Source organism: Helicoverpa zea, chromosome 31 (genome assembly GCF_022581195.2).
Source record: "Helicoverpa zea isolate HzStark_Cry1AcR chromosome 31, ilHelZeax1.1, whole genome shotgun sequence".
In the NCBI taxonomy this organism is placed as follows: domain Eukaryota; kingdom Metazoa; phylum Arthropoda; class Insecta; order Lepidoptera; family Noctuidae; genus Helicoverpa; species Helicoverpa zea.
Genome location: NC_061482.1, coordinates 5,228,654 through 5,254,095, shown reverse-complemented (window position 1 = coordinate 5,254,095; position 25,442 = coordinate 5,228,654). Strand labels below are relative to the sequence as shown.

General features: G+C 37.5%; 1 protein-coding gene across 1 annotated transcript; it reads right to left on the bottom strand.

The window, feature by feature from the left end:
- Positions 1–57: 57 nt before the first annotated feature.
- On the bottom strand, positions 58–10,137 carry LOC124645109 (protein SCAI). Its single transcript, XM_047184855.1, has 10 exons — positions 10,042–10,137; positions 9,540–9,838; positions 7,216–7,398; positions 4,923–5,276; positions 4,615–4,850; positions 4,027–4,215; positions 3,571–3,834; positions 2,014–2,196; positions 1,504–1,706; positions 58–1,241 (listed from the first exon to the last, which is right to left on the bottom strand). The coding sequence occupies exons 2-10, from the start codon at positions 9,635–9,637 to the stop codon at positions 1,188–1,190; spliced, it is 1,764 nt and encodes a 587-aa protein (XP_047040811.1). The 5' UTR covers positions 9,638–9,838; positions 10,042–10,137; the 3' UTR covers positions 58–1,187.
- Positions 10,138–25,442: the final 15,305 nt, after the last annotated feature.

Sequence of the window (25,442 nt, the reverse complement as noted above, 5' to 3'; positions counted from 1 at the left end):
ATAAAATACTTATATTGTGTTACATAATATATAAGGTTTTGGGATAAAAGTTGTATTTCATGACCTATACTATCGGTTAGATTTATATACTTACATATACAACTTTATTCAATAATGCGGCAAAAATTTCGAAAATGTAAATATGGCAATATGCTGACAAAATAGTGCTTATGATACATTTGCTATGAATATTATCCTAAAATGATTATATCTTATAAATGTAATCGAATTTCGTTTTTGTTTGTAAGCATTATTAAAAGTAGCAAAAATAATTTCTGATATTTTTAACTCAGTCCAGTTCAGGACAGCAAACACTCTCCGTGTTTGCTGTCTTATTGTTAACTAGGTATGTACTAGGAGTCTTCATTACGCCTCCTTTTGTTAAGTCGGTACATACCTTAGTTTGGTGTTTGCCAAATCTTGTACATAGGTGTATTACTAAATAAGGTAATCTTAAATATAATGGATGAATATAGCTCCAAACGTACTATTTTAAAATATTTTTTTTCACAAAATATATCTTTACCTATTTTAATTGATTATTATGTACTTACATTCAATTTCTAAAATATATGATTTGAACTACATATAAAGCTACATGATATATATTGTGAAGTTAGAAGATCTGCAAGGAAGCGTTTATTATTATAAATGCTTATATTTACATATTTTACTCATATCATTTCAATTCATTAACTACGTTTATCTTCATAGACGCACATATTGATGTACTTTCATTTCTTAATACTAAATTCCGTAATGTTCGTGTCCGGAATGTTCACAGTTTAAAGATATTTTTTTCTCAAAGTCCCACAATTTTGTAAAGTCCATCTTACAATATACTTAATTATTGTATGACCAGTTCCTATAAACAAGAAACCAATCGTTTTGCATACGGATGACAAATTTTGACTTAATCTTCATGGAATCGACATCAAAAAACTGCCTTCTGTAGGCAAAACGAATCCTATCTTGTCTGTAGCAACCGGCCATAAGTGCATAAAACTTTTTAAATAGATTAAACTAGTCACCGTTTTCAGTGACGTATAATTTTGACGAAGTTAGTACACTTTTTGTCCTTGCATTTCCATTGTCCTCATTAAGCCCATGTTACATATACACTTGACTCTCGACAAACACTCATCACTTTATTGATCAGCAAACGATACGGTTGAGGCCCTGTTATATCATTCCCTAGTAGAAGGGGGACCAGCAGCCGGATCGTGGAAGTGTCCTCGAACCTGAAAATTACAGTCATAGCGTTATCACAAAACACCTAATTTATGATATCAAAAAAATCACCAACACATTTCATTAATCAAAAGTTTATATTCAAATAGCTAATAGCCGCTAATAGCCGCCAGCCGTTGTAACTAACTAAATGAAAACAAATGAAAAGCAACAGCGCAGCGACTTTCGCACATGATTATGGCTTTCGCATTCGAATTTAGAATTTAGAACTCGCCATGTTTTAGATTCAATTGTTTTTTTTTTCTTAATTACCTGAAGATGGGAGACCAGGTCGATGACGATGTGCGTGAGTGCTGGGTGTTCGTAGATGTCTTCGGGCAGCGGTGGGGATGCGCGGGTCCTCTGCGAACGTCCGCGGAATAGTCGGTGCATGCGCAGGATTGTCTCACAGAATATAAATCTGAGTATCAGCAGCCGGAGGAAGTCGTCGCCCAGGTATGCTACGTACATGCTCTCTGAAATTGTAATGCACAATTGTTATAGTCGCATTGGGTGCAAGGTTGTATGCTTGACGAACTGAAGATATTAGTTCGAGGTTTTGTTTTCATATTCGAATTCGAAAAGGAATCAACACATCATCATCGTCATTGGCCACAGTGCATCTAGGTCAGATGATTGCGGCAGTACTGGTGTATGCGGTTTCTAACTGGCCGTGTGCTGGCTGTAAGCACTTTCTTTTGTGGCTGAATAAGCCAATAGCTGCGCGACATTTTATAAAATAACTAACTAAAATTAAAATAAATACGTAGTCCTAAAACTAACCTGGGCGGCTCCGTATCAGCAGCATCGCAGCCTCAGCCAGATACGAGTCGATGTAGGCCTGAGCCCGTTCCCAGCTCATCAAGGACATTTTTCTGATGTCACAGCAGAAGCAGACGGCCGATAGGGGGCAGTGCAGGAACAGGCTGAACAAGCTGCCTTCGACGCGCTGGTCTTCTAATGAAGCTGGAAGGTTACAGAGGTTATATAGACTTACAGCCGACAACATAAGGGTACATCTACACGTGCAAGTAGCGTGCGCATATTGAGGCACATGCGTTTTAAAAATGCAGTGCGGGTCCAGCGACTCGCGCATGTACCAAAGCAAAATACCCAACCGCGTGCTCTTGTCAGCTACATGCACCGTTTAGACGCACCCTACCTGTCAGTTTTGTCGAAATAAGTTTTTACTGCGAGTTATCACGTTCAAGTGTCAAAGATGGTTCTTAAAAAGTGATCTAAGAAAAACTGACTTTTATGCTGTCGGTAAACTTGGGCCTAAGTCTATCAATCTTGAAGCCAGTAGGTAATGGCTAAGTTGCACTATTTAGTTCAAAATCAAGTTTTTGTCAATTTTGAACATTTTAAAAATTTACGTGTGTGTACTGAAGTACATCTGACCCTGCTAGGAAAAGGCACAAAATATGTAAGTACATTATATATTTTACATAGGTAAGTAACTCAACTTGGAAATGCAATATGCAAAAGTTAATGCCTAGTTGTGTGACTGTAACTCAAAAACAGCTACTTATGTGTTTAGAATAATGTATCAATAGTATCTGTCAATACTCGATTTCAGTGCGGTTCTTGTAACTATTAAATGGGCTGCAATGAACCGTGACCTGATGATTGTGAAGCTGTTACTGGCAATAGTTGCATACGATCGAGTGCCAACTATGATTGCTCTCATTTCTTTCTCAGTTAAATGAGATTACGTCCTACTTTTAACTTTGACATATTGAACTATGCATTTTCAGAATCATTAAAAGCTAGATTAGCTAGTATTTAGCACACAAAACAGTTATTAAAGTGTTATCCTCTGTTAATAAAATAATAGTAGAAATAACAGTTAACGTAAACGCATTTTTAAAATTAAAACAATCAAATTCAATTTTGTTGAAATAAGTTCTCGTAGGTACCCTTGCAACCGTTTAAGAAAACTTTTTACCCAACTGCCAAGAAGCGTTATTATAAGTTCCTATTCAGTTTAGTTAGACAAAACTGACCGGTACAAGACAACGAACAACGTAAGTAGCTTTAGTAACAACTTAGTTTTGGTTCCTTGAAATATTTCAAGTTTTATAAGTACTAGACAATAGGTCAAAACTTGGAACTACACTGCAAGGTCAGATTCTACGAAATCTTAAATTTAAAGTACTAATATGAAAATAATAGTGGTATTTGTATAGAGAGGTAGATTTTATAAAGAAACACTATTTTTTATTTCAAGCTAAGTATCTTTTGTTAATTCACATCGGAGAAACATTAGGTATCAAGGCCAGGACACACCAGAGTGAACAAAACAAAAAAAAACACAATTAAAACCAAGTATACACTTACGATATAAAGTGGTGGGCAGCTCAATCGGGGACATCAGAATGATCAGAGGCTGTCCAAAATACCGAGGCATGTCGTTGAATATAAAGGAGTTATCAGAGTCCACGATGATGCACATCGGTCGCCGCGTGAAGGGGAACAGGTCGCCAGGGTGTAAAACCTGAAGCTCCCTGTGCTTTGATGGTAATGGCTTTCCTTCTTTTGATTCTCGGTGAAGCACGTCCATCTTCGATGTTGTGATGAGACCTCCTACGTCGTAGCCACCAGCTGTCAAACATTACATGTCACTGAGTGCAAGTGATCCGTTGTATAAGTTGTTGTTGAAATTGGAAAAATACCAACAGCAAGGGAATCGTTTGTATTTAGATCACCTACTATAGTGGATATGTAAAACAGTAGCTTCGTTGTACATTTTATCCCTATTAATGTGATGGTTATTTGTCGCCAATTTGTACTTACCATCTTCAGGATGTTTGACGGGTGGAACGATGAGTCCCTCTGCCGATATATAGAGCAGGACCACCCCGTTGGGTGGCAGGTCATCGCAGGCGCTCGCCAAGTACACAAATATTTGGTTCGGCGAAGGCTTGAATAGCAAGTATTTATGAGGACTCTCGATTTTGCTGCTGCCGCACTCTAAGTTATATCCTAGAAAAGTCCCCAAATTATTAGTAGTTCAATTTTTAAAACTTTTATAATCATAAAGTTGTCGAGACATTTACATAGGTAAATCTTGTTAAATACATAATTATCACCGCTATCCTTCCTATTATTTTAGCCGATGCCATGATGATTTTGTAAATCAGAAACGAGAAGCGAACAATCTTTGTTTGACTTGATTTTAATTCCAAGTCAGTTTACCTACATGTTATTAGCCAGCTGTGTAGTGTGTTCCTAAGCGTGAGCATAATTCCTGAACATTGCGTACTTTGAATATCACAGATCGTATATTGCGCAAGCACCAATAGTAAATTCGCATTTTGTCAATAGGAGCAACATCGCATGTTCGGAGCATGAAGTCAACAAAACATTCGCGGTGAAGCCTACCTTTGTTGTGGACCGCGCTTGGAGTCGATGGGTACCGCTGCCGCGGAGACTCGTCATAGATGTGTTGAATATCGCCAGAAGGCTCCCGTTCAAGAGTTTGCATCATTCTGAACATATCCATGGTCAGCTCTGAAAACTTGACCTGCGTAGAATTGCTGCCAATAATCAGCACCTCTTGTAGCGAGAGAATCATTGATGGGGTCCTTTCAACCGGGGGCGTCACTTGCGGGCTGAGGCTAAAAAAGAAAAACAACATATTCGGTGAAACAGCTGTGGGAAAAAAATCGTAACATGGTGCTACAACTTACCGGTGAGACAGGATTACCACGTACTCGTCAGGGTGGTGCACGGACACAACCGGCTCCACTTTAATGAAAGACCTGACTTCGTCTGCTACAATCCTCCACTCGTTCTGATCATCCGGCTGGTACGCATTGCCGTATTCAGTTATTTGTTTGTCGAGCTCTTTTAATAAATCTTTTACTAATTTTACTTTTTTCAAAAGTAAACCCGCTACTATGAATCTTGCATAGTAGCGAAGTTTCTTTACCATTAGCTCACATTTGTCTTCCTTACATGCTTGAGTGTAATAACTTCTGCCTCTAATTGCGTAATAGAATGAGAATGCTTCACTTAAATAAACGGTATCGCTTGTTCTTAAACTGCAAATAAATAAATAACATTTTAATATAGAGTTTAAGCTCAGCTCACTCAATGTGATATGGTATATGATACCATATTATCTTTATATCTATTATCTAAGATTTTAAAGATGTGTCAACTGCTCGTCACTTTAGTAATAACATGCCTTTTAATTATAAAACAACCAGTGGCGTCGCATGGACGCATGCCTTAATTTAATATATTGAACAAAATTTACAGACATATTTATAAATAAGATTTATTATAATTTTAAAACATCCGATTACACAACGATTAAAAAATAACTTCTTGAAAAAATTCTTTCTTCTTGATCTAGTCAGCAGAGGCACTGCAAAAATATATTATACTACTGATGATGTAAATCTTGTGATTGAATTTTGAAAATGATTATGTAAATCTTAATCAGCTATCGGGTCTGGTTGTCTTCCGACATAAGCCTCCTCAAGTTCTCTCCACTTGCAGCGATCCAACGCTATTCCCGTCCAATCCTTCATTTGATCATCTTCCCACCTTTTAGATAGCCTTCCACTACGTCTTTTTTCCATTTCTTGGATACTCTGCATAATCTGTGACTTTCTTGGTTAACTTTTTATGTGGCCTGTCCATTTCTACTTCAGTGTTCGTGTTTTTATGTTAACATCTGCTACTATAGTGATGTTTAAATAAAACTACTTTTACGGATTTTATCGCGTTATATTAATATTATTTAATCCCGACATTTCGGATCCTTTACAGCATCCATGGTCACGGGCAGACTAAGGTGTTGGTCGTCTTGATATATTAGTTACAAACAGCTACCCTACATTTTGTTGATTATTATTGACAATCCGATTCACGCAAAACGAGCTCACTGTATCCATAGGTCGAGCAGTTGTAGGCTTGGATTTTGATTTAATAGTTTCTATGATGGGATTCCAAGCAGGTGGTATGCACCAGCCATCTTCTCTATTGAAATTTGGATGTTTTTTAATTTCAATAGCCTCGCGAATCATCCTAGGTAGGAATCGGTTTTCTTTTGCAAGGACTTGTGGTTTATCAAATCTGATGTAATGCTGGGCCTTGTCTAGTGTGTGTTCACAAACTGCTGACTGTCTGGAATAGCGGTGTCCTCCTATGTCCTTCTCCTGGCTCTAAACTACCTCTCTGCCAATTTTCAGCTAAATCGGTTCAGCCGTTCTTGAGTTATAAGTGGTGTAACTAACACGACTTTCTTTTATATACATATAAGATGTAGACAAGGGTCTTCTGCGAATAAGGTGAGATCATCTGCTAATCTTAGATGGTGTAATTTTTTTCCGCGTATGTGTTAATGCCAAAATCATCCCAGTTCATTTGTCTAACGATATTTTTCAATATTGCATTCAATTTGGCGATAGCGGGCTTCCCAGTCTGACTCCTTTCCACCTCAAAACTGATCTCCTAAGCTTTCTATTTGTATCTTTACTGTGCTATTAATATATAGGTATATTTGTTTGAATATGCTGATGTACTGGTTCTCTACTCCTTGGTTTTTTTGTGAAGCCCGAATGCTTTATTATATTCCACGAAAGCTGGGTAGTATGGTGGTCGTATTCATTGCTTTTTCAATAATGTTTTCCAGTGGTCCTTCTGTTGGTTACTGTCTATGCCTTTTTTGGCGACCCAATAATATTTTTGTGAACACTTTGTATAAGTTGGTTAACTTTACATAAACCATCTACTAAATAGTCGGCAAAGCTTTTTATTAACATTTTGATTGAATCGGAAAAGTAGAATATTTTTTTTTTTATACACACACATGATAAATAAATGAGATATAAATATACGATAATGAGGGAAAAGAAGGAACACAATAAATAATATTGTAATTATTATTATTATCGTGTTCTTTCTTTTATTAAATGGAATAGTCTCCACTTAGATAAATACGTTTCTGTTCGCTCGGCGTTGAATACTTACTAAAAATGATAATACAGCTGTCCAATTTTGGACGCTATCTCACCAATTTGCCAACGTTTTAAACCATATTTAGAATCAAGAATAGCGCGGTGCTGCTGCTGAAACTTCCACAACTTCGTATAAACATCAAAGGTTTTTCCGAAGTAAGAGTGCCATTGCTTGTGTCCGTATTGCGGAAGCTCACTGCGAGACAGAAGGGAAGGAAACATTGCAATAGATTATGGAATTATGGCAAGTCTACTTCATTTAACTATCCATGCTAATATGATAAAGAGTTAGTCGTGAATTCGTTCTACGAAGCTAAGTGCGTACTAGGCAACTGGTTAGAAATTTACGGGACGATCTAAATTCTCCGCGGAAATGAACTTTACGAGAAAAAACTTAGAAAGAGATTTTGTCTGTCTGTAACATTTTCTCGGTAAAAATTACGAATCGATTTTCAAAACCGGTGAGGTAAAGCAACTGAAATAAAAAACACCTAGACCGAAGAACTAAGTTCAGCTAGTAAACAATCGAAGCTGTGTTGAGAGAGACAAAGCAAGTTATTCGGGCAGGTCACCTTTGCGATAGTGAACAATGCAATCATATTGCATGGTACGTCCACTGACGTTCAATGACATTCGTCGCATAGACATTCCAATCGAGGGAAATGATTATTTGCCTACGCCGCGACAGCACTGTGTGATGGCCACAGACAAAGCTGGAATTCCCCTGAACTAACCGGGACAGAGACTGAACGTTGGATCAGACAATCAAATGAATGTTTTTAGTGTATTGTGCCTATATGTAGTACATAATACATACTTTGGATGGATGTTGCGTCTCTCCAGAAAGAAAAATGATATGAAGTGAAAATGATCTTAATTTCTAGTTTGTATGAGTATTGATGATATTCAACGTTAAAATGTTAGCAATGGTGAGTTATCAAATGTATTTAACTAGTAAACAAAACTTGCAGAGTCCGGTTCGTGTCGGCCGGTAAACCTCGACTCGGTTTCAAGCGTAACAAGTGTCTGTCCGCAGTTTGTCCCAACCCCCTTCATTCTACAGTAGATACACAGGTAGGTACTGTTTCATTTTATCTAACCTCCTTTTTAATGTCCAAAATGTTTTTAACAAAACATTCGTTGAAACATACACTGTGAGTGCACATCAGAAACACAATATTCCAATCTATGTGAGTTACAAAATTGGATATAGTGTTGCAAAATTTTAATTTTCATAGAAATGAAAATTCAGCCTGTGATTTTTATATAAATAAAAACCAAGCTTGTGATTTTGCAAATATAAATTGTCAGGAACGAACGATTTTTGTATTTTTAGTTTTATAACTATCAATAGGTACTTACCTATTATAGTTGTAAACGCTGAGATGGTAGCTCACGTACGGCTGTATGCTACTTCCTAAATTACGAATTATAGATAAGTACAACATTAAACAGCTATTACGATTAAGTAATCAACATAATACAGAACTTGCCTGATTTTATTGCTTTTGGCTCGTCTCGCTGTAAAAGCACAACGGAAAAAAATAAACTTAAAAACTAAGCTGCCAAATGCCTAATAAACATAAACTAACGGATGCAGCGCCAACAGTAAAATAAACAAAACAAACGAATTAAGGCATTTATAAGCTTGTACTTTATCCAAAATAAATTCTATTGAATTAATTCCTGTTTGTAAGTTCATAATTGAACTTATACCACTTCATGGACATGGAGTGATAATAAAAAAACGGTACATTTATTTGAACGTTAATAAAGTGTAAATCATATGCATTATAGAACTTTATTTAAATCTCTTGTTGAATTTAATTCTGACATGATTTTTGAGTGATTGATTTCGCACGTCATTTTATTATAATTCACTGGTAATTTAAATAGTGCATAATATTACGGTAGACACAACAAAATCTTACTGAGTTATTGAAAAGCCAGTTACTTTTAAATAAAATGTATTTAAAAATGCGCTGTTCAGAGCTTATTGTTCAACTACAAATATAAGTACTGCGGTTGCTGGTTCCCTCAGAACGTTTACGATCACGACTTAATCTAACGAGTCCCGATGTTGCGTTTATTGTTGATTGATTCTAAATCTCGAAAATCATCCATTATTTACTTATTAAACTGAATCAGAAGCAAAGCGTCAAATAGTTTTAAATTCCCTTCAGCTATCTCGAGATAACATCGCAAACAGATACAAATTCGTCAAACGTAACCAAATGTTCCCTACATACAAACTTACAAATACCTCTTTATAATATTAGGACAGATAGAGAGAAAATCACATTGAAATACACATAAAAAAATATATGTGGCACTCACCGCAAACCGTTAAAAAGCTGCTTGGATTTTTCAAGGAGATGGCAGAATTCTATGATGATTTTGCGCTCGTGTTCGTCAAGGGGATTCATCCTCCCCATTTGTGGTTTAACTTGTTTAATATGTCTATAATAATGTCGATCCTTGTGTGTAGGTTGATGCCAGGTGGGGGGTTCAGACCGTCGCTCTCTCGGCCGTCGCGGCTCCACGTCAAAATTCGCGTATTTGTAAGAGGAGCCTGCGCGCACCGATTCTGCATACGGCTCTTGAAACCTAACCTCCCCTGGCTGGCGTTCGAAATCCTATCAATTAAGTAATGTCGGTTACTTATTTTAGCCACCAACAGAAATAATAATAATCAAAGCGAGTATAACAGATAAGAAAAACAGCAATGGATAGCAATACACATATTGAAACAAGTGGCAATAAGCTTTCCAAGGTGAAGAAACTACAACGGTAGAAAAAATAGCTGCCATACGACAATTAATAATTATGTAGTACTAACTAGTAATAGTATAAATTGTGTCTTACGGTACGCGAGTCGTACTGGTCAGACGTTTCGAAATGCGAAGGAAATCGCACAAAAGTTTGAGAGCCTTGATTAAGATAGCTTAATGGCTCGTTTCTGTTGGATTCTGCAAAAAAAAAACACGGAGTTATTAGTTATAAAAATATTTTAAACACTACGTGAACATGTCTTGAAGTTGAAGGTTTTTAAACAAGTCTGCTTGAATCTTTCTTGAATACGAATATTTGTAAAATGTTAAAAAACCCGAAAGAAATTGAATTGAAATTAATATGACATGTTATCTATTACTGCAAAAGTACCGTCGGACTCCCCTAGTTTTTTTGGAAACAAACCCACAACCCCGAATTCTCATAGTGATTTCATGAAATATTATTGCAAGTTATTTTAAAATTGGCTTCCTTGAGTTTTCTGAATTCATGGAACCTCATTTAGATACCGAATATCCTTCACGGGTCGAACTGGGTTTTCTTTTCAATACTAATGTTATAAAGCTGAATAATTTGTTTATTTGTTTGCTTGTTTGAACTCGAAAATTTTAGTAACTAGTGATCGGGTTCGAATGTTAGTGTTTCAGTTATTTTATTGAGGAAGGCTACTTTTCAAGGGACGCGGGTGAAACCGAAAGCTAGTGGTATCGTAAAATATGGAAATCGCAGACACTACCTAGGTATGATGCAGATCGTATATTTGATAGGCCATACAGGCCACTATCTTGAAAACGTGAATACGACGTAGTCAGTGAGCCATAACCCGGTAGATTCAAACTGCTGGTTAAGGGCAATTCCTCAGAGTACAGCTGCTGCGATGCGTTTCTCCTCAAATAACGCTTTGGTGAGTTCGGTAGGCTTCTGCTTTCCAGCCTCCAGTCACTCAGAGTATTTTTAAGTCGAGACTCTCTTTCTTTTTTTATTCTTTCTCTGTAGAGCAGAAAGTCACCAATGCACGGGTCCTTCAGGAGCCGCGCTCCGGACTGAGAAGGGCCACTCGTCAGACACTCCTCGCAATATTTTCCGCTTACGTCGAGGAATGGTTTTTGTGAGTCACCACCGCTGTAACCTGCAGTCGGTGCTGGTGATGGAGGCGGCTCGTAACTATGTCTGTAGGGATATGTTGGGTACACCTCTCTGAAGTAGTTGGATGGTAATTGTGTCGGCGGAGTATCGTAGTACTTGGTTCCCGAACATACTAATTTTGACGACGCAATAGCTCTTCGGATATCTAACGCTGCTTGTAATCTTGTCGAGGGGATTATAGGCTTGTATTTTACAGGCGTGGGCGGTTCAGTCACTGGTGGCTCAAAGTTTGGTGTTTGAGTACCCTGAGCCCTAGTACTTGGAACTTGAACGGCTGCGTCTTCTTTAGGACAAATCACAGATTCAGCTGATTGACAGCGTTTTTTGAATCGACTGTTTTCAGCTTGGTGTACTTCTGCGACTACACTCTCTCTTAGTACGGTAACTTGAACTTGTTCAGATGTTGATGCATCTGAGGTTCGCTGAGCACGCTCTTTCTTTTCGTCTTGGAAAGACAACTGCTTTCGATTATTGCGCGTGTAATGTTGAATTTCTTTGTATAAATCTTTGTTTGATGCTTCTTTTTCAGTATCGGATGATTGGGTATCAGTATGTCCAGTCCTACTGGGAGTGGAGTTTGTGGTTCTAACTTCTTCAGACCGAGACCTCGGGCTGGTTAAATTGCTGGGTAGACTGTGGTGACGTCGGCGTCGTTGTGCGGGACTTTCTGTGAAACGAACAAATCATTAATGCCAAAATATAATACATTATTATGCAGTAGGTACATGTATGTGAGATCTATATTTAATAATAAAAAGCTGAAGAGTTGGTTTGCAGGTATGTTGTTAGTATTTTGCTTAAAATCAGGAACCACAAGACAGATTTGATAAAATCTTTTATATTGGTTAGCCAATGTCTTGAGAAAGGCTATTTGCTACTTTTTTATCCAGGTGCGCAGTTCCAGTGGGACACGGGTGAATCCTGGAGGAAACTAGTTACAAAATGTAATGAAGAACAACATCGCAATACAATACATATAACCTGCAAGAATATTCATACCTGTTGAATTGAAATCAAAAACATGCAACGTACTAATGTAACATGAAGGCATGTCATTCAGTGAAAGTGAAGTGCACACTTGTTATATTTCAGAAAAGTTATCTAACAATAAATGAAGTCAAATATACACATATCTTGAATGGAACGAAACGTTACGAGAGAAAGTGAAAAAACTAGGCTACGAAATGATTTTTATTTGATAGCAGTTATCCTCAGTCTTCTCTTCCATATGTGTTTGACAGCACAATATAATGTTGAACAAGTAATACAATTCCAGTTTACAATCAGTAAACTGTTTGTTCTCGTTCAACAAGCGAATTAACAAACAAATATTATGGCAGAGTTCGACCAAAAAGCACGCGAGATGCATTCCGTTACACGCATTCCACAATTGGATATAGAAAGTTACACTTCGATATTTTTTAAATTACCGAAAAGTAACTTTTCAATTGTAAAAAGTATGTTAGGTCTTACTATATTTTGTAGTAAATATTAAAAACAGAACTCTTGCCGTCTCAAGCACGCCACGCTCCAATCGGAAAATGTTACAATATATTTCACATGCGTTGTTCCAAAAGTAACTAAAAGTCAAAAGAAAAGAAATTTACCATTTGATCTACCAGTGCTCAGTATAATATACAACTTAAATAACAAATAGAAAGGACTAGATTTTATACAGTTATGAGAGAATGAGAGTGAGATTAAAGAGAAAAAATAAAAATATTTCAGATATATGAAGCGTCGACCTTGGAATGATGTAACATGACACTCAGTCTAGCCACTAATTAAGTTTGTTGGGATCTCACAACAAAGTTCTAAAACCTTCACGTATTGCGTGCGTTGTTTTTGTTAGGACTTAGTTCTTAGTAATTTAAGCTGCAGCTTTTTAAGATTCTATTTATCGATGAAGGTCGATTGTAGTATTACTGCATCGTTTTTCAGAAGTTCAAGGGTATAAGGTACGTTTTCAATTCTTGCTTCCGACTGCAACTGCCGACCGCACATGCCGCCACTGCATGAAGTCAGCCGCAGCTGCAGTACGGGTTTGTATTTATTTACACGCAACCGTTTTGAATCAAAGTAGCAGCAGCATGTTCGTCAGACGTCAGATATCTGACAGCGACTGCACATGCGGTCGGCAGTTGCAGTCAGCAGCAAGAATTAAAAGCATACCTTTAGCAGCAATATAAACAGCAATTTCCACTCGTACTTGCGGTAAACAACTACCGTTTCAAATGAAGATACGTGAAAACGCAACAGGCTTTTTGTCGTTCGGAATGTGTCGCACGTAATAAAATCCAGCGATAAACATAAAGTTCTATTGAGCAACATAATGATTTGTAATGACGGACGTTTATGGAAAATATTTAGTGAGAAATAATTGGTGAACATTGTTATTGCCTAATTATGAAATGGTGCGACTATTGGTTCTGATTTTTATTTCGTCAAATTATTGTATACGGTGGTATCCGTGGTTTTGTTTTCGCTAACCGAATTCGTTTCAACCTGCCGTTATTGACGTAATGTTAAACCACACCATGTTAAATTGGTTAACATTTGCTGTATTGAAAATAAAACGCAAGGAAAAGGCAAACAAACGCGTTGTTGTTTACTAATTAAAGTTTATTTATTTTATCTGTATTTCTATAATTTTTTATTGTTGTTTCAGTTTTCTGCAAATATTTTATTTGAAACGTTTTGGTAACCATTTTGCTTGTCCGGTGGTTTTAAAATTAGTTTTGGTCATTTACCTACCTAAGAATAAATAAAATAAATAAATAAATTAATTAAATAAATACCACCGTGATGTGGTAGCAGTGGACAGAGGACTCACCCCGCTATTGTTGGCAAATGAGAACTGGCGCAAACCTGTGGTACTAACTACCCATGATCGCAAGGAGGTATGGCAGAGCAAACAGCTACACGGACGCTTCTCCGGGGCTCTTCATGGCCCCGATGTAGACTTCAAAGCGTCCGTATCTTGGCTATGCTTCGGTGACTTATTTGGAGAAACCGAAGGGTTTGTATGTGCAATTATGGACGAAGTTATCCTTACGAATAACTACCGGAGATATATCATGAGAGACGGGACGGTTGACATATGTCGGGCATATCACCATCCGGGTGAGTCTATCAGACATATTATTTCTGGTTGTTCTCGTTTGGCTAACGGTGAATATTTGCACAGACATAACCAAGTGGCCAAGGTCATCCACCAGCAGCTTGCTCTGCAGTACAAACTTGTAGATCTTGAGGTACCGTACTACAAGTATTCGCCCGACCCAGTTCTCGAAAACGACCATATCATGTTGTACTGGGATCGATCTATCATCACTGACAGGACTATTGCAGCCAATAAGCCTGATATAGTGGTGATAGATCGATTAGCGCGCCGCGCGATGATAGTCGATGTCGCCGTTCCGCATGACGAGAACCTCGTGAAAGCTGAGAAAGAGAAACAAATAAAGTATCTTGACTTAGCGCACGAGGTTGTCGCCATGTGGAGTGTCGACACGGCTGTCATTGTGCCGATTGTCGTTACGGCCAATGATCTAATAGCCAAGAGCCTCGACCAACACCTCAGGAGGCTCTCGTTAGGCGGCTGGATCAAGGGACTGATTCAGAAGGCAGTACTTGTAGAGTCCAGCCGCTTAGGTATGCTGTGCGCCGGGAATTCTAATGTGCAATGTGGAAGAAAACACCGACATGTGTATTAACCAAGCAGCTTTATTGAACTAAACTTATTACAGTAATGCATATGTTATAAAGTATTAACGTAAGTAAAGATCGCGGGCGTCAGCATAAAATTGTCGAGTGTGCTCGTACAGTACTCCTTGATACGGCGCGTATTGTGAGGAGGTTTCTGTATCTGGGACCCTAACCACCGGTACCTTGGACCCTGTGCCCGATATCGGTGGTAACCTATTTTTTATATTTTTAAATGTTTTTTATTTTTATTTTTATATTTAATATTTAAAAATGTAAAATATATGTTTAAAAATAAATAAATGAATAATTAAATAAAAATAATTTGATATGGGTAGGTCATTAGGTTGCGACGGGACTTGTGTCCATTCTGTTGCACCATCAAACTTCCGTTCCGCTTGTTCCGTTGGTTCCGCTGCTGCTGCCGCAGAGAACCTCAAACAGTACAATAAACCCTCGTAGTAGCCTCGTAGGTAAATATACCTTTGAGCCATTTAGGGTTTCGGGCCGACACTATGTCGTTGTATTTTATAAGGAAATTGTTTTTTATGAACGTAACTCAATAAAAGTTCGTCATTCCGGACTACGAGTTTCAACATCAGTATAGTTTCAGACTGGACCAAAGGGGACCAAACTGACCGATGCCAGCACTGAGACCTGCCATACTGCGCTCTGATCTACGGCCTTATAACAATAAAACACAGAACTAATAACCAAATAGTTTAGTCTAGAGTCTGAGAAAGGACATTGGCTACTTTTTATCCGAATTTGGGAAAGTGTTCCTACAGAACTCAGGTAAAACCACGGCCTAAATAGCTACGCACATAAAACTTTTAACTACGTAAGTATCGTATTTAATAGAGCATGAAATTTAACACGCTACACAGAATAAACATTGAAAAAGCAAAGTTGTGGAATAAAAAATGTTACTGCGAGTTCTCGATTTACACATTCTAGCTAATACTTTGTGAAGAAAGTTTACATACGATTCTTGGAAATCACAGGCACGAAGGCTGTTTTGCTCCTATATATTTTATTTATTTTAGATAACATACTCATTAGTGTGTGAGTTATGTGTTGTTTTTGTTTGAAGATTAAGTTATAAGTTAACTTCTTTTCCTCGTAATAATTATGAATATGGATAGTTTTTTAAAGCGTCTTCAAATAATATTTATCATACTAAAAATGTTCTATTTCTCTTTAAATTTTTCTTTTTAGTCAATGCTCATTTAATGAGTGTCAGCAATTACATGCAAATTGACGGTTGAAGTTTCCACAAAAAAAAGTCGATTATTCACTTATGAATTAAGATTAGGATACGTGGCAAAGTGAAAATAAAATGCAAATAAAAAGCTTACACTATACCTAGCGATTTTCCAGCTATAATGGGGTAGGCTTCCAGTCTAACCAGATGCAGCTGAGTACCAGTGTTTTAAAAGGTCTAAGGAGTAACTGACTATCTGACCTGCTCAACCCAGTTACCTGGGCAACCCACTACACCTAGGTAGGACTGGTTGTCAGAGTTACTGGCTTCTTCACATGGGATCTGGGACGTACAGTTTATCGTTTAAACAAATGGTGCTCGAATAGCCTTTTTAAAATTGTGACTCCGACTCCTTAATAGTCTTATAAAAAGAGCATTCACAGAGCAAAGGACCATCTTGTAAAGTAATACACATCGGTCCTTTATACCATATTTTGTCCTCGGTGCTCTTACTATAATACTATAATTATAGCCTGCTTTTGTGACGCTAATGCATGGTATGGCAGGACTTGCTTTAAGTATATTATTTTACAAGTTTTGCCGGCAGATTGTTTTTTTTTTTTGCGGATTTACGAGCCTTAGCTTATTCCTTTATTATTGACAAACCTTCCCGTATTCATCTATGCATCTGTTCGGGGTTTCTTGCACCCCTTTATAGTTTTTTGTATACGTGAGACACAATCACTTCTTTAATTTAAAATGTTCATTGAATGTTAGTAACACAGAAAGGTTTCCGTCTATTAATATCCCATTGCAGTACGCTCTTATTGCGGAACTTTATGCTCTGGTTCCACAAGACACAATGATCTAACCACCGTTTAGACAGTAACTATTTTGGCCTATAGCTAAGTCTCAAATTAACTGACAACTGATCACTTTGAAAATAAAAAATAAAAATTCATAGTAAACATCATGGTTTTTAAGAAACTGACGTTTGTGTTTTCGGTGAACTTGAGCCTCAGAATTCTGTGGTTTGCAGCCTTGCATCTTTACTTACAAAAGCATATGTTTTATCAGAGGTGAAACCTAAACAATCCGTATTAATACAAGCCCATTATTGGACGTCCACCAACAAGGTGGACAGACGATCTTATAAAAGTCGCCGGAAGACGCTGGATGCAGCTCGCCTCCCACAGGAGTTTGTGGAGATTTATGGGGGAGGCTTATGTTCAGCAGTGGATGTCCTATGGCTGAGATGATGATTATTGAACATAACAAAAATGTCTGTTCATCAATAAATCCTTTATTAGAATGCGCATTAAAATCATTTTCATCATTTCAATTTAAGCTTTCATTAGGTTGCTTTTATTAGGTACTGCTGTCTATCGTCTGTAACTTATCACTCGTCGTACAGACTGTCGGTAAAATCAGGCTAGCTTGTAGGAAGTAAGGCACTTATGACATTTTGCCCATCACTGTTTGTTTTGCAAGCAAACTTAATAACCGATACTTTTTGGAATGCACTTTGTCTCCCTAAAAAGGACTTTTCTTCGAAATATCCAACCTGTAGCAAACTCGAGTATCGAGGTCCGAAGTTCCTGTGAATGGAATGCCATGTCTACGAAATCCATTAAAGTCTTTGGTCTAAAACGTACAATTGGATCTGACAATTATTCTCCGGCCGTAAATTATCTGCCTAGATTTCGAAAACATACCTAGTTAGTTTTCTTTAAGAAAAAGTGCTTATGTGTTTATTGTACTAAGAGTCTTGTATTATGATCTTTTCTAATTGAAATGGGTTTTCAGCTAAATATCTGCTCAAAACATTAAATCTGTAACTCTGTAATTTAATGTAACACAGACATTTCCAACTGTTACGAGTCCGAGTACATAATTTTCTAATAATAATAACAATAAGCCCCGCAGGGCATCTGAGGCGGATGACGGGGAGTAGCGACCCCGCGGGGCTATATATCCGAGTGCTCCAGGGAGAGTATACTGTCCCCCATCTCCGGCTTGCCGGAGTAAAGCATGACGGGGGATAGGTCTCCCGCCTCTTGGCTTGCCTTCATCGGCCGGTCAGAGTGGAGTCGCTAGAGCAAGGTTAGTCCTGCTCGAAGGGTAGGTGCCTCGTGGTAAGTGGCGAGTGGGCCGGTGATGCTGGACCCACAGGGAGCGCGTGATCTGCGTTTAAAGTCCGCCGAGGTATCCTCACCCTTCTCAGCCGCTCATGTCCCTGTTGCCCTCTTGTTGCTTTTCAGCGACTGATTCCCGGGGGCCCAGTAAGTGAGTTGGCGAGTCTCCACCTGCCATTTTAACATGTATTTAATACATTGTCATCGGCAGGTGCCATAGTTCCCGTAGTTTCCCCATTCCTAGTCCATTAGCATCCCATCACAATAGCCCAAGTAGTTTTCATCCATAGTTAGCAATAGTTTAGCACAGAACCGGGGATTGTCCTTGGGTACATTTCTATAGTGAATACAGGGATAATCGTCGGTTTTGTGTCACCATTTCATTAAAGTTGTCTCAAAAGGGCTTCAGCGTGTTGGCTTCGGCCCCACGTTCGCCTCCCAAAAATCCGGGACTCTATAGTCCCGAGGTCTGGAAGAGATAATAATAAAGTTAAAAGTCCGCCGAGGTATCCTCACCCTTCTCAGCCGCTCATGTCCCTGTTGCCCTCTTGTTGCTTTTCAGTGACTGATTCCCGGGGGCCCAGTAAGTGAGTTGGCGAGTCTCCACCTGCCATTTTAACATGTATTTAATACATTGTCATCGGCAGGTGCCATAGTTCCCGTAGTTTCCCCATTCCTAGTCCATTAGCATCCAATCACAATAGCCTAAGTAGTTTTCATCCATAGTTAGCAATAGTTTAGCACAGAACCGGGGATTGTCCTTGGGTACATTTCTATAGTGTATACAGGGATAATCGTCGGTTTTGTGTCACCATTTCATTAAAGTCGTCTCAAAAGGGCTTCAGCGTGTTGGCTTCGGCCCCACGTTCGCCTCCCAAAAATCCGGGACTCGAAACCGGACAGCAAGCGACCTGCGCTCCCGCTCGATATCTAGGTTGTCTTTCAGGTCTTCCGAGACCCAGTGGCCCAAATACTTGACCTTAGTAGCTCTGTTCAGTGGAGTACCACGTAGCAAAACTGGTGGCACATCAGAGTAATTATTACTACTGGTCTTAAAAACCATAAACTCGCTCTTTAGTGCATTGTATTTGAGCCCATGAGTCTCAGCATAGGACTCACACATACCAATCAACTTCCTCAGAGCTCTGATTGAGGGACTCAGCAGCACTATGTCATCCGCATAACTTATGTTATTTACACAAATACCGTCTATATGACATCCGATGCCAGTACTACTGAGGCCCTCAATCAGATTATTCATGTACAGGTTGAAGAGCGCTGGTGAGGTCAAACCACCCTGTCTCACCCCGCATTCCAGCCTGTACTCGCTCGAAAGTGATTCGGCCCACCTGACACGATTTCGCTGGTTTTCGTACCAGTACCTAAAAATACCTATCACCTCTGACGGTAGGCTGGTTTCGTTCCTCAGCTTTTCCCATAAGACATTATACGATACCAGGTCAAAAGCCTTGGAAAGGTCAAGGTAACAGGCATAGACAGGTGTTTTTCTTGCTGTATAGTACTGCACAGTTTGCTTGAGGCAGAGAATAGCAGTTTAATCTAATGGATACGTGTCGGACTTTTCATAACTTCCAGGAGTTTCTAGCCCGACGAAGTCAAGTTAATTTGTACTTGATCCTTAAGTGACTACACATAAGTATCCAAATCTAAAAGAAATACGGCATTGAAAAATTGTTTGCTAATAACTTGAACACGCATCTTTTTTCCGTGCTACGAAGTTGCTACGAGATTGCTACGAAAGCGTAGCAACCGATCCCATAACATACTGAAAAGCGTAGCAGACAACAAATAAAATAATTTCCGTTTCTACTGTATAATTCTGTTCATAATAGTATCATGCATTACATATAAATGCATCATAGAGATTTTTGCGCAACTTCGTAGAAATGTATAAGTAGAAGTGAATGCGGTCCAAAGACACTTCGCGGAACCCAAATTATTTAAATATTAATGAAGTGAATATATGTACTCATAAAGGAATGAAAGAACATTGTTGAAGTTTTGAAATTAATGTGAATCCTTCGACTGGTAGCGGGATATTCAAATGTAAAATATGTATATTATTTATATTTTACCCATATGAAAAACTCGTGGATAGGATCGGTCGATTACAAAGTTAAGAAACTCTTGGCGCTATCAGTACGTTAATGGGTGACCAAATGATATCTTGTCTAGTGCTTCCATTTTTCGAAAATTACGTTAAACTGTCAGTCAGATAAGTCCCGGCTATCATTTTAACATCTTTGGCAGTCGTTACGGGTTGTCAGAAGCCAGAAAATCTGACAGCCAGTGTTACCAAGGGGTATCGGGTCGCTTGGGTAAGATGGGAAAGATAGACAGTCGCTCCATGTAAAGCACTGCTTCTCAGCTGCATTTGGTTAGACTGGAAGCCAATCCCAACATAGATGGGAAAAGGATAGGCAGATGATGATATTCTATCTCTGTTATCATTTTTTTAGCGAAAGAACTTTCGGAGTAGTTCTTTCAGTTCGAATTACACAAGGACGTTAAAAATTACTTCCGCGAATGATGTCTCATGTGAAATTAATTCTAATGTGATGTTAAATTAATTTTCAAGTTTCTTGTAGTTTCGGGCTTATTTTGTACGAGGCATCAAAGCAAGAAAGGTAGGATCATAATAATTATATTCGGAGGACCGTTATGGCAACACGTAATTGTTTACGGACGATTGTAACACGATACTGTCAGCATAACTGGAGTACTGTGAAATGAGCGTACGAATGTTTCTTTTATAAAACAAATGTAATTGGCCCATTTTCTTTTTTAATAAATAAATAAAAAACAAGCTATTTCGGTCATTCAGCAGCAGTCGTTGTTACAATTCCACGTTTGGGGCTGTCAGGCTGATTTGAGAAGACTCGGACACTAGGGCGTATTAGGTAATAAAAAACCTGCATATATACAGGGTGACCCATCCATAGGCGTCCAAAAGAAAAATTTAGAAGCTCTATGCTATGGGGTATCCGACCCCATGTATGTTCAGCGATTTTTTGTAGGAGCTAGAATTGTTTTTAATTTTTTTCCGTAATTTTCATTTCAACATTGTTTTTTCTATTTTATCTTTTTTTTCCTAACGTTTACAGATGTTTTTTTGTGTAATTAATCATCATGATAGAAGCTAACACCTGAAAAAAAGCAGTTTGGCTAAACATTCTAGAACTTAAATAAAATTTTATCTGAAGTTCAAAATTAGAAACCTGCTTAGAAACCCCTTATAATTTTTTTTTAAGCCCTTAACATTTTTGGCTACTGAACTCCAACAGTAATTTTGAACTTCAGATAAAATTTCATGTAAGTTCTAGAATGTTTAGCCAAACTGCCTTTTTCAGGTGTTAGCTATTATCATGATGATTAATTACAAAAAAAAAATCATCTGGAAACGTTAGGAAAAAAAGGTAAAATATAAAAAACAATGTTGAAATGAAAATTACGGAAAAAAATTAAAAACAATTCTAGCTCCTAAACTACAAAAAAATCGCAGAACATACATGGGGGTGATTCGGATACCCCATAGCATAGAGCTTCTAAATTTTTCTTTTGGACGCCTATGGATGGGCCACCCTGTATAAGAAGAAGAAGTTGTAGCCTGGCCACTGACAGACCACTGATTCAAACGCATCCTTATTCGCGCAATGAATGTCCAACTCAGAACGAGGTGGTCTAATGAAAAGGTCGCCAAAGAAGCCAATGCTAGGAAAAACTTTCCAACTTTCTGTTAACTTGTTTTATTATATAGCTGTACTCCATTTGTTTATGCACTTAATTACAGGTATACCGCATTAAACAAATAAACGTTTGCTTAAACTATTTAAAAATTGATTTAATATAATTTTAAATTGTTTGTAATTTGTTTTAGTTAAATTTTATTATGATCTGAGTTTTTAAGTGAAAAGTCATATAAAGACTGTGAAGTGATATGTGCTCACTTCAATGGAGTACACAGAGAAATACTAAATACTTTTTCTATTGTTTATGTTTCCTTTTCCGGGTTGAGTTACTGATGATTAATTCTGAAGAAGTACGGATCTTCTGATTGGCTTATTTAATAGACTAATCGTTTTAGTAGACGTTTAGCTAGCACATCTGGTCAGAACTGCCAAATTTCGGAAATTAAATCAACTTTAATTGAATTTTATTTAAAATCATAACGTTTTAGCCACGATAGATAATGTTACCGAGTAGATATAATTTAAGGAGTTTAGTTTACTGTTATGTTATAACTGTCTATCACTTTAAGGTTGGCTGTAAGAAAACCGAATTCTGGGTTCAGCTCGCCGTTGTACATAAACTGTCTGTATTCTTTGTGTTATAAACATATTAAGTGTCAATAAAGAATAATAATAAGGAGTATTGAAGATTCACTTGAAATGTGGCCCGTTTTTGTTGGAGAATGTTTTAATATAGTCGGTGATACTAACTAATATTGTCACCATCAAAATATGTTTTGTCTATGTTTTCACATAATACTATAGTTAAATGTTAAGCATTTATGGAAACCCCGCTGTGCCATTCGGAATATTATCATCCCTTTCACAATCATCATTAAAGGAAAACAAAAAAGTTCTGTTTGACGAACGATGTAATAAATGTAACTTCACTCATGTTTTAATTATATTGCGGACAAATGAATGCGTCGGTATTTCACAATAATAAGCTCGTAATTGTTATTGGAACTCCATGGATTGCAATGTTAGTTTTTCTACAAAAGAAATAAATGTAATATGTGTGTGACTTTTTTATCGGGATTTAAATTATGCCAGTTAATTCCTTGGTTAAAATGTTTTATGCTGTTATGATTTCACTCGTAAACAGTACATTTCATAGAAGTCTTTATAAGTTGTGGTGACCACAAAGGCTTATTTCCTTCACGCTATTGTCTGTTAATACACCGTAAAGGTGTATATGTCTGAGTCATTTATTCTTCCATTTATCTATCGTTTTCCAAAATATGTTGGGGTCAGCTTCTAGTCTAACCGCATGGTGCTAAGTGCCAGTGTTTTACAAGGCGCGACTGCCAATTCTCAACCCATTTACTCGGGAAGCCCAATACACCGTGGTAAGACTGGTTGTCAGATTTTCTAGCTTTTTACTGCCCGTAACGACTGCAAATGGTGTTCAAATGACAGCCGTATACGTCCTAAGTGCTGTTACTTTATTTCCTTCTACCTATTACGCTCTTTTTGTTGACAAGTTAACTCTAATACCGTAATGTGCCGACTGTGGGATGGTTTCGGAGCCATACTTTGCGCGAGCAGCTCGCTTGCTGCTTGGCCCGATATGTTTTGAGGAACGTTAGTTAGAAAGACGGCCCGTTCACACGTTTCTTAGGCGCACATCCAAATTGGCGACGGTATTTTCTTAAACGTGTGTAGTCCTCCGTGGATGAGTGACTATATTGCTATCATAATGAGTTCTTCCGTGTTTCGGAAGGCGCGATAAACTGGTGGGTCTCACCTGCCATTTGAACATCTTTGGTAGTCGTAACTGTTAGTCAAAATCCAGAAAGTCTGACATGCAGTCGCCCCATGTGTAACACAGGTTCTCAGCATCCGGTTAGACTGTATTACAATAATGTATCCAGGACGATGTTGGAGCTGCCTCGCTTGTGTAGTACGTAAGTGATGTGTGATCTGTGATCACGTATTGTATTCATCATGTATTGATAATGTTAAGATAAGTACATAATAGTAATTCAGCGTACAGATAAGAAGATAGTAATTAGATATTGATTAGTTAAGATAAACATATAGCATTACATATCAAGATTATTGTATATTAGTTGCCTTAACTAAACCTCGATTTGTGGTTCTGTGTTTTATTGACACGACTATCCGTCATTACCACCTGAGGACCCTGCCTGTCGGAAGGTTGGCAGGCCCAACATCACATGGCGACCCTGCCAGTCGACCAACATCACAGATGTTTGCAATATTTTATATTGATGGTTTTCATGCCGACACGCGTAAGAAAATTACATCCCTGGTCAACAGATTGCGGGGTAGCCGCAAGTACTTAAGTCCTAAAAACTGTGGCGCGCAGGATTTCATCTCCAATATACGATAGACGGGTGATTTCCGTATCTTATATTGTTTATTTCATTTTAAATATTACTTTATAATTAACGTTATGGAACTCAAAGTCTATACGTATTTTTTTTGTAATCATTAGTTTGTACTCGTAGAGACTGTTTGTTTCCTAACTACATAAAATAAATAAAAATAACTTTTATCGGTGTTATTGTTGATGCCATCGATGCTAAGTTTGAAATAAATTGATTTTTAAGAACGTTGATTGTTTGTTTGTTGAACGTGGTAGCCGCAATTAAATCTTGAAAATTGTGACGAGCAGGATTTCATCTCCAATATGGAAATCCTTAGTTAGAAAAGTTATTTTCCTATCTTATTTTATTTATTTTAATGTTTATTAATATTGTTTTTTCTGTTTTATTATTCTTGCTATGTCTGAAATAAACGGTGTCTCTAATCAACAGATTGCGTAGCAGTCGCAAGTAAATCGTAAAGACTACAGCGATGGCGGGCAGGATCTCGTCCTCAGTATATGGAGATTCTTATTAAGAAGGATGATTTCCGTATATTATTTTGTATATTTTTATTTCATTGTAATTGCAACTTGTATTTTATTGTTTTGCGGTATTATTGTTGATGCTATCGATGCTACGTTTGAAATAAATTCATTTTAAAAAACGGTGTACTGATATCTTTGATTGATTTCCGTATCTTTACTTGTTTTTAATTTTATTTTTATTGCATTTCTGTATTATTATTGAGGCTAAGGATGTTATGAAAACTCTGACATAAAACGTTCTTAAAGCGGTGTTCCTGATAAAGTGAAATTCTGGAGACTGGCGGGTAGGATCTCATCTTCAATATGGAGATCCTTAGTTAGACGAGTAATTTTCCTATCTTGTTTTATTTAATTTTAATTATTACTTACATTTTTGTATTGTTGTTATGTCTAAAATAAACTCCTTTTTAGAAACGGTGTTCCTGATCAACAAATTGCGTTGTAGCCGTAATTATATCCTGAAGATTATTTTATTTATTTTTATTTCATTTTAATTATGCTTTTTTTTATATTTTCAAATAATTATGGTTTTTATTAAAATATTTACATTAATTTAAAAAAAGTTAAAATACATTAGTTTTAAGTTGTATAAATATTTATAAGTTTATTATAAGTTTTGTTCATATTGTTTTT

Bases quoted from the DNA above. Each gene is read 5' to 3' on its own strand.
- LOC124645109 (XM_047184855.1), bottom strand. From the start codon at position 9,637: ATGGGGAGGATGAATCCCCTTGACGAACACGAGCGCAAAATCATCATA. The intron at 4,851-4,922 runs GTAAGTTGTAGC...TTTCTTTTTTAG, and splicing joins GTGGTAATCCTGTCTCACCG to CCTCAGCCCGCAAGTGACGC. The intron at 1,242-1,503 runs GTAATTAAGAAA...TGTAATTTTCAG, and splicing joins ACCTGGTCTCCCATCTTCAG to GTTCGAGGACACTTCCACGA.